Here is a 10,403-nt window from a genome sequence, read left to right on the forward strand (position 1 = left end):
TCACACAATCTGCAACAGTGCAGAGGCTAAAATGATGCTACCTTCTGATCAACTAGGAGTGCATCTAAATGGGTGCTTATTGTGAAATCGGTGCTTTTATTTATTTATATATCACTTGATTGTAAAAAAAAAAAAAAAGAGCAACGACCCTCAAAGCAGTTTACAATAAGCATAAAACAATAAAATTATTGGTAAGAACGATTTTTTTAAAAACTATTTAGAATTTAAAATAAAATAAAACCAGCAATAAACTAAAAATGCACCCACATATCTGGGTAAGCTTATCTAAACAAATATGGTTTTGGCAAGCACCAAAAATAGTACAATGAAGACACCTGTCTGATATCAATAAGCAGGGAGTTCTAAAGTAGAAGTACAGTCACACTAAAATATCAATTTCTTATAAATGCAGGATGGGTATTATGTTACACCTGTAACAGTGCCAGTTCCTAAGATCAAAGCAGTTGAGTAGGCATATATGCAGTAAGCCGGTCTCACAGGTAAACTAGTTCTAGGGTTGTCAAGGGCTTTGTATACTAATAGTAAATTGACACTTTCTATGCATACATGTTTTGTTCAGCATCTACACAACATCACTGGCATGATGTGTGTAGGGGAAATACCAGGGGAAATCTGGTATGTAAAAAGTAAAACTATTGCCAGCACTTCATTCGCAGTATCTCAATGCCCACCTGCAAACTAAGCCCACCTGAAAGCAACCAGGACAGAATGTTGCTCCACTGCAGCCACAGATATAAACACACCACTACTTGATTATTTGGTTTGGTTTGACCAGGCTACAACGCATTCTAAAAGCAAAGTACATATTTCTTGTTGCAAAAAAACAAAAACAAATAAAACTTCAGTACTAATTAAATTCCAGTGAATACACATGCACACACGCCTACACATACCTGTAGTAAATTTATTAACCGTGCCTCACTAAAAATGAGTATTTCTGAAATGTGCTGGACATTTTAGATTCACATGCATGCATGATGGAGTTTGTCAAATGCAAAGATAAGTACGAAATGTATACGTGGTTGTCATAAAGAAGTCATTTGTAGATTGCAGATTATGTGCTGGTAATTCAGGAAGAGTGTTGGCCTCTTTTCTTTCCTTTTTGCTGACTGTGGTTAAGCTTTAGAAAGAAAGGTTTGCCCTACCTGAAAACCTCAGCAAAGCTTCAGGTCGATGCTGAACCTAGAGAGACACTATTGATTTGACTTTTCCCTCCCCCACCTGCAGTTCTCTGTACCTGGTGGAACCAAACCAATATTGTGCGGCAGCCGTGGGGGGGGGAATTGCCCCCAATCCCGCAGAAGTTTCTTGCCCCACTTGTGCAATGTTCTTTATTTAGACCAGGGATGTCCAACAGGTCGATCGCGATCTACTGGTCGATCGCTGGGGTTCGTCTGTGGTTGATTGTGGTCGATCCTGACACTCCCCCCAAAAAACAACTTTGGCTAGATCACTGCCAGTTTTTTTAATAGTGGGAGTAGATCACAGTCTCTTGAAAGTTGGGCATGCCTACAGCAAGTCTCTTCTCCCAGTGCAGCTGCAGAAGACCTAGCCCACAATGTTTGGGCAGGTTCCCCTAGCTCCCTTGTGAGACTTGCTTGGGGGCAAAGGTGCAGGAGGCTGCTGTGGGGAGGATGGGAAGGGGAAGATCAGTTACATGGGCTTTCTGCCAGCGAAACACTGGCTACAACCCTTTTTCATTCAGTGGCTAACAATGATTTAAGGATTAAACACAGAAATGTTGACTGTTTTGCATACATGGGCTCTTAAACACTATGCCCCAAAACAACCGAAGCATATGCTGCTGGCATGCAGCAGCATGTAGAACTCTGATCGGAATGCAGCTTGTGTCCTGTCTGCATTTCAACACGGTAACCATGGAAATGGGGACAAGCCTGCTCAAAGCCGAACAATGGAAACCTTGAAATGAGTAAGTGAAAATGACAACAGGGAATTGTGAATGTTCAAGACTTTTCAGAGTGCTAATGGCTTGGTCTAGCCTTCTGAAGTAAAAAGAACTTAGAAACCCACATACATACATACATACATACATACATATAAAGTGGTACCTCGCAAGACGAATGCCTCGCGCAACGAAAAACTCGCTAGACGAAAGCGTCTTGCGATGTTTTTGGTGACTCGCAAGACGAAGTTTTCTATGGCTGTGCTTCGCAAGACAAATTTTTGGGCGGTTTTTTTCTCTTGTTTTTTTGTTTTGCCATGGCAACCCGTGCATCGCGAGATGAAATTATCGCTAGACGAAGCAACTCACAGAACGAATTAATTTCATCTTGTGAGGCACCACTGTACATACATATATACATATACATATATATATATCCCCTCTGCCCCCAAATTTAACTACATTCAATTTGTTTTGAAATCCTTTTTAATATTTACCTCTGCCTGCTAATAAAGTTGCAATTCAGCTTAGAAATTTTCTGAAAAGGGGTTGCCTAGATGCATTTAAAAAGTACATACTTCTTGTCCTTTACATATTATTTGATTTCATTGGCAAAATATTGTTGAATGCTGCTGTGGGACTCAGGTCTTCCTTGCGGGTTTCCCACGGCTGCCTGGTTAACCACTGTGGTCTGTGAACCACTCCATTCAAGTAACCCAGAACGTTCAAGGACATCTGTACTTTGCTCTGCACTGGATTTGCTTTTACTGTACTGACAATGGAAATCATGGCTGTTTTGACCAGGGCTAGGCTTTTTGACAGGCTAAGCAGGCCTTATCCCTTAATATTTATCAGTGAAAGGGCCCTAGGGCCCATGGTTTCATAATATGGTGATGGGTTTCAGGGGTGCCAACTTAAATAAAATATTGGGGGGGGGGGAGACAAGCCCCGCCGTACATAATCAATCACACGACATGGCACACACCCCATTTGAATGGCAAAATCCATTAACTTGTGGGGGGGCAGGCCCTTCAAATATTTTACTGCGGGGCTGAAGGGACCTAAGCCTCTAGGACAGGCATCCCCAAACTGCGGCCCTCCAGATGTTTTGGCCTACAACTCCCATGATCCCTAGCTAATAGGACCAGTGGTCAGGGATGATGGGAATTGTAGTCCAAAACATCTGGAGGGCCGAAGTTTGGGGGTGCCTGATCTAGGAGATGGCTCCTATAATGAGTTTAATTCTAATGCTTGGCTCTGAAGGTTAAAAAATATTTTTTTTCCCTCAAAACGGTGAAAGATTGGGATTTCATCACTTGCCACCCTCAAGTCTAAATGCAAAAGCAGGGTTAATGCTGAACCTGACCTGAGGCGAAAGTTTACAAGACTTCACAGAACTTTCTGTGGTGTAGTGGTTAAGAGCGGTAGACTCCTAATCTGGGGAACCGGGTTCACATCTCCGCTCCTCCACATGCAGCTGCTGGGTGACCTTGGGCTAGTCACACTTCTCTGAAGTCTCTCACCCCCACTCAACTCACAGGGTGTCTGTTGTGGGGGAGGAAGGGAAAGGAGAATGTTTGCCACTTTGAGACTCCTTCGGGTAGTGATAAAGCAGGATATCTTCTTCTTCTGCTCCTCACAACCAAAACAGGCAATCTATCATACAGCGGTACCTCTGTTTAATAACTTAATTCGTTCTGGAGGTCCGTTCTTAACCTGAAACTGTTCTTAAGCTGAAGCACCACTTTAGCTAATGGGGCCTCCGGCTGCTGACACGCCGCCGGAGCACGATTTCTGTTCTCATCCTGAAGCAAAGTTCTTAACCTGAGGTACTATTTCTGGGTTAGCGGAGTTTGTAACCTGAAGCGTTTGTAACCCGAGGTACCACTGTATTAGAAAAGCAAGACCATGGCTGTTAAAATGTGAGTTATGTGGTTTGCTTTCTAGAACAAAAATAGTGTCTATCAAGTCCCCAGCAATTTCCATGTGGTCCACACACACAAAGTTTGAGAACTGCTGATCTACACTGTTTGGACAGTATTGGTACACACTGTCACTCTAGGCTGGGTGGCTTTTACAGCCTGAATTGGTGCTTTTGTTTAAGGTCCAAATACTCTCACCAAGGGAATAAAAGGCAGATTAGACAAAAATGCAGATAGAACATTTCATGAACTGAGACTTCATCCTTTCTTGAAAAAAAAAGGGGGAGGGGAATCACAGGGTGGTTTTCATGCCACAGTTCTTCCAAAAGGTTAATGTCTTTGTATCTGATTTCATTCCCTCTGGCACTGCATTCCACAATGTTTCCCATAGTTACTGAAATAACATGTTGGAACTTCTTACAGGTAAATGTTTTTGCATGCCATCCAACTCCACCATTAGCTCAGATGGATAAAAAAACACCCTGATTTTTACAATCTGGAAACGTTGAAGGAAAATGCTATGACATGAGAATATCACAGCTGTTGTTCCCATAAAAATACTGGTATGTGTAAACTTATCCAAAAACACAAGGCAGTTTAGATTTCCAAACTTTACATTCATCTTGGACCAAGGATGAACATGGCATGTAAGTTAACCTCAAGTTTAGTTTATTATTTAAAGTTATAGTTATTCAACTATAAATAATTTTTTAAAAAACCACCTTAAGGTTCTTAAACCTATAATTACGTGATCATTACTACACCAGTATCTCCATATTTCAGAACTAGGAGCTGAAAGAATACAGTGGTTTGCTTAAGCTAGGGGTGGGCATTCCAGATCTTGTTGGACTCCATCAGTCCCAGCTTTGTTGTTGTTGACATTATACAACATGAACTCCTATTCCAGGCCAGAAAATATGAAATAACAGTAAGGACAGGAATCTTTTTGAGCCTGCGCAGAATGCCTCTTCCCCACCCCGATTTGCTACAGGGTATTGCGAGACTTCTAGAAGTTAGACCAGCAGCAGCTGGTGTGGCAGAAGTGTGTACATGACCTCCCAAAACTGTGCTGTATCTGGAGCAAAAGGTCAAGAAGTGAGCCGACAGTGAGGTCAGCGTGGCGCAAATGTACTGCTGGGGGTGCTGGATTGCCTCTGCCAGTGCATTCACACTGTGCTGCCCTCACCATCGTCTCATCCCTACCCTTCTGCAGCAGCTCACTGGTAACTGGAGGTCAGGTAAGCATCGCTGCCCTGCTGAATGTTGCTGTGCGAGAAGGTGAGGAACACAAGCTGAAGGAAAACCCGGGAGTCTGCTGTCTAGACAAGCAGTGCAAGCAAGCCTAGTCATACATGTCAAAGTTAAAAGCAACAATGCCACTTCATGTAGCTCTCTGCAGTATAACCAAAGTGTTGCTTTATTGTTTCTTAGGGAAGAGCTGTAGCTCAGTGGTGGAGTATCTGCATTGCCCAGATTCAATCCCTAGCATCCCCTTGTAGGGTTGATGCTAGGGATTGAACTTTTGGTCATCAACTGGAAATAAGAGTTGGTCTGCTGTAGTGGCTAAGAGTATGAGCCATGAAGTCCCTGTTTTAAAAATTCACTTTAGCCATTAATTCACTGGACCTCAATCCTACATGCTTATCTGGGTGTAAATCTCATGGGTGGCTTACTCCTGAGGTAACACGTTAAGGATCACATGGCAATATGGATATAATAATACCGGTCCTACCTTGCAAGAATGGTGTAATAATTCCTGGGCTGAAATGTTTTCAACAGTTGAGAGCTAGTACAGAAATGCTTGTGGGTTTTTTTTAAAAAAAAAAAACGCTAACAAAAAGCAAATTAGTAATAATAATTTTACCCAAGGAGTCCAAGGCAGCATACCCAATTCTCTTCCCATTTTATCTTCACACCTGCCCTGCAGGGTAGCTGAGGCTGAGAGTGTCTGGTATAAGGTCCCCAAGCAAGTGTCATGGATCGATCTCCCCAGTCTTAGTCCAAGAAGAAACCCTGCATTCACATGGGCTGCCTAGATTTATAATCTCTTCCTCTTTATCTACACCCTCAGTCTATATATTATCCACAACAATTTGTTGTGGTGGTGGTTATTGTTGTCGTTATTGTTATAAAGACAACTCAGTCAGTAGACTATGAAGTTCTTAATCTCAGGGTCATGGATTCAAGCCCCATATTGAGCAAAAGATCCCTGCATTGCAGGGGGTTGGACTGGATGACCCTCGTGTTCCTTTCCAACACTTAACAATTCTATGATAGTCTATGAAGATCTAGCCCAAATAAAAAAAACTGTCAAGTCCCTCAGGTTTCAACAGAAGAGAGTTAAAAGCGCCATTCACACACACCATGATTGATAGTAGTGCGACTAAGCTTTATAGATCCACCGAAAGTCAAGCCCATTGATTTCAATAGGCCTACTCTAAAACTTAGCTGAATGGCATCCTGAGTTTTGATCAGCAGCAGCAGCAGCAGCGAAGAGTTGATTTGTTTGTGTTTCCCCCCTGGGGAGATTTAAAAATGGAGCCCAAAATGAGACTTATCTTTCCGACGCTAGAAATGCTGGTGGGTTATTGGGGGGGGGGGGGTTAAGCAGAGAGGCGCCCTTCCTTTGCAAGCGCTGCGCATCCCGCTGCAGTTCAGGACTTGGCAGAAGAAGCGCGTCCCGAGGCGACAGCAGAAGCGCCTCCTGCCCTGGCCCTGCTGCACCGGGCGAGTTCCCACCTGCCCGACAAGAAAGCCGCCGACTTACCTGGGCTGAGCAGCAGCAGCAGCAGCAGCAGCAATCGCCTCACAGCCAGGCAACTCACGCTGCGTCCTCTCGCGCCCATAGTTCCCAGCGGAGAGGGGACCGCGCTGGCGACTGTACCAAACCGGAAAAAAAGAGAGAGGGGAGGAGGGTCGAGGCGAGGGCGCAAGGTGCAGCTCGGCCGCGGCAAGCGAGTGAAACGAGCTGCGCGAGCCACGAGAAGTCGTGAGAGGGCAGGGCAGCTCCGCCCACCGCCGGCCACCCCCGCCACACTCCTGCTGGTGGAAGGAGTCCCCAGGGAGAGAGAAGGCAGCAGCCCCTCCCCGTTTCCCTCGCCAACAAACACCTCCTGCGGACGGACGTCGCCGCCCAGAGACAAGAAGTCTCTCAGGGCCCGTGGTTTCCCGCCACAAACGCGCGAGCTTTTTTGCGTGAGCTCTCCATTCACCTGCCTCATAAGTCGAACTCCGAGCACGCCCCCCCCCCCCTCGAAAAGCTCAACTTTTTCGTCTCACGGGCCGGCCAGAAGTGACGGAAACGGGCGGCCGTTTCGTTTGTCGCCCGCGGTGCTGGCTGGGCAGGACTTTAGGGCGGATGGCCAGGACCCTATTCAGCGCAACTATATTTTAAAGTCAGTGAAGTAACATATAAAGCGAAGTGAACATCTAAAAAGGAGGTTCTGCGTCTAAAACAACCCTGAGGTGCCAGCCTGATTTTTTTTTCCCGAACTACAACTCCCATCACCCCCTGCCAGCACGGCCAATGGTCAAGGATGATGTGAGGTGTAGTCCAACAACATGGAGGGCACCAGGTTGGCGAAGACTCGTGTAAAATTCCTTAATGCGCCCATTGTATTGTATTAGTGCCTTCTTGAGCTGAGGGATGACTAAGAATGTGTGGGCTTTTTGTTACCACTTTTCCCCATAATTTTCCTAGTATGCTGTACCTGCCTGTTCATGCCCACTTTTGCCACTGCATGCAAGAGAGACGCCCAGCAGAGGACCATTTTTGTACCATAGTTTCCTTTGAGTTATCCGTCACCTAAGCTTCCATAAACAGATGTAAGGAAGCTCCTTCCTCTCTCTGAGAACTGGCTTAGTGTCGGGATCTATGGTGTGAGTCTGGAAGCCCCAAGGCTGAAATTTTGCCTTCATCACAAAGCTGGCTGGCCTTCCAAGCCATACTTGTTCAGTGTCACCTTTTCCACCTGCACTATGGACATAATTATACTGGCCTACTTTTCAGGGGTGCTGTGAGGATTACATTAGGTTCAGACATGCGCTGGCAAACCAATGCAGCCATTTTAAAACAAGGGTTATTATGTCAGTTCTAAACGGACCCCTAGCTAATAATCTGGCTGTTGCATTTTGAACCAGTTAAAGTTTCCAAGTTGTCTTCAAGGGAAGTCCCACACAAGCTATTTGCAATAATCCCGTCTGGAAGTAAACTGAGTGTGGAGTACCGTGGCCAAATCATCTCTTTCCAAAAGGGGCTGCAGTTGGGAAGGTGGAAAGTGTTGCCCGAGAGGCAGGGGCGTAGCCAGGATCAAAATTAGGGGGGGCAAGGGGCGGGAGGGGCCACAGCGGAAATGTGGGCGGGGCCACTTGGCCTGCGCCTCCCAGGTCTTCCGAGGAGGCGGCCCGAGGCTTCCGCTCCCGGCGCGAAGCTCCAGAGTCGCGCAGGGAACGCGGGCCTGTGGCTGCGTCCTCCGCGCCTCCCAGGTCTTCGGAGGAGGCGGCCCCAGGCTCCCGCTCCCCGCGCGAAGCTTCATTGCTATTGTGTCCCTCTCGGCATGGGCGTAGGCAGGGGGACAGGAGGGGGCAATTGCCCCCCCTAGAAGCAAAGGCTGAGGGGCGCAGCAGTGTGGCAGCCCCAGGCTCCCGCTCCCGGCGCGAAGCTCCAGAGTCACGCCGGGAACGCGAGCCTGTGGCTGCCTCTTCCACGCCTCCCAGGTCTTCGGAGGAGGCGGCCCCAGGCTCGTGTTGGGAGCGGGAGCCTGGGGCCGCCTCCTCCGAAGACCTGGGAGGCGCGGAGGACGCAGCCACAGGCTCGCGTTCCCTGCGTGACTCTGGAGCTTCGCGCCGGGAGCACTGCTGCGCCCCTCAGCCTTTGCTTCTAGGGGGGGCAATTGCCCCCTCCTGCCCCCCTGCCTACGCCCATGCCGAGAGGGACACATTAGCAATGAAGACAAGAAGTGCTCCTCACATGCTACAAAAAAAAAAAAAAAGGTAAAGGACCCTTGGATGGTTAAGTCCAGTCAAAGGCGACTATGGGGTTGTGGCACTCATTTCGCTTTCAGGCTGAGGGAGCCAGCGTTTGTCCACAAGCAGCTGTCCAGGTCATGTGGCCAGCATGACTAAACAGCTTCTGGCACAACAGAACACCATGACAGAAACCAGAGCGCATGGAAAAGCCATTTACCTTCCTGCCGCAGCGGTACCTATTTATCTACTTGCACTGGCGTGCTTCCAAACTGCTGGGTTGACAGGAGCTGGGACAGAACAAGAGAAGCTCACCCCGTCACAGGGATTCAAACCGCTGACCTTCTGATTGGCAAGCCCAAGAGACTCAGCGGTTTAGACCACGGCACCACCTGTGACCATGACTCAGGTTCTTCTGACAGGTGCACCATAGAGACCATAAGAAGAGTTCTCTGAAATATACACACCAGTCCTAGTTCCCTTTGTAGAGCTGCAATTTCCAGAATGATTTAACGATCCTCTCTTCCCAGGGAACTTTGAGAATTGTAGCTCTTTGAATGGAAATGGGGTTTCTTGACAACTCAGAGCACCCTTAACAACCCACAGCTCCCAAAATTATTTTGGGGGATCCATGACTATTAAAGTGGTGTAGTAGTTCTTTAATTGTGCATATGCAACCCATATTGTATAAATAGATGAACAGAAAGAACAGCAACAAAAAAATTTCCTCCCCATATTGGAAACCTTTAGCTGAATGTTAACCTTGATACAATTCCAGTGGTCAATAGAATACTCAGAAACTCTTGCCATAGAAATCTCATGCTAAATAGCTGGGTTGGGGTTGGTACTCTCTTAGCACACCATGAAGCAAGTGTCATTTATGACTTACCAAATGTTTTGTGTTTGCATTTTTCAGTTTAGGGTGGAATTTCTGTCTGAAAAACTGTACAGATTATTTCAAGACACAAAGCCAAAATAATTTCTGGCTCATCTTTAAACAAATGTTGAAGGAGCTTATTAATATTTTGAAAGATAACACTGGTGGCTTAAAACTTAATGCCACCAACTCATGAATGAGCCAAAAAGGAGTGGAAACCTACAAGAAGGAGAAGAGTGTTTATTCATGTGACAATTTTCATACAAAAAAGGGTACAGTTTTACCATTTTATCACAATGGATCCATTGAAATAAAGTCACTTGAATTCATTGATTTTAATAGGTCTCCTCTGGGTATATTTAATGTTGGCTATCACTTTTTGAAATACACATTCTTACACCCTTTGTGGACTTTTGTTACAGCTTTCTGCTAAGAGAATTTTTTTTCCAAATGGACTTCATTTCTGACATTTATTTTTTAGAAACATTTTTTTATAATGGCTCTGCCCTCTAAAAATCGGGTTCATGCAGCAAGAACTTGATGAAATGCACACCATGAATGGGCAGGATGTTTTTCTGGAGATGCAGTGATTCAAGATACGCGTCTCATCTGATAAGGCTCACCCTGTGTCAACACAAAATGTTGCAATTCTTTTGAGTAACATTGTTAAACAGTGTGGGAGTAGTCAGTGAGTCATTTAGATACGTGCTAGTAA

The 10,403-nt window shown here is 45.9% G+C and overlaps 1 protein-coding gene across 1 annotated transcript in view; it reads right to left on the bottom strand.

Moving 5' to 3' along the window:
• Positions 1-6,888, bottom strand: part of ITGA2 (integrin subunit alpha 2) — a 58,955-nt gene extending 52,067 nt beyond the window's left edge. The window contains exon 1 of the mRNA XM_035100567.3: positions 6,614-6,888. Within this exon, the coding sequence (XP_034956458.3) occupies positions 6,614-6,692 (79 nt within the window). The 5' untranslated portion in view covers positions 6,693-6,888. The remainder of the gene's footprint in view (positions 1-6,613) is intronic.
• Between the last annotated feature and the right edge of the window lie 3,515 nt (positions 6,889-10,403).

The sequence above is a fragment of the Zootoca vivipara genome, chromosome 10, assembly GCF_965207765.1.
Source record: "Zootoca vivipara chromosome 10, rZooViv2.hap1.1, whole genome shotgun sequence".
Taxonomy (NCBI): Eukaryota; Metazoa; Chordata; class Lepidosauria; order Squamata; family Lacertidae; genus Zootoca; species Zootoca vivipara.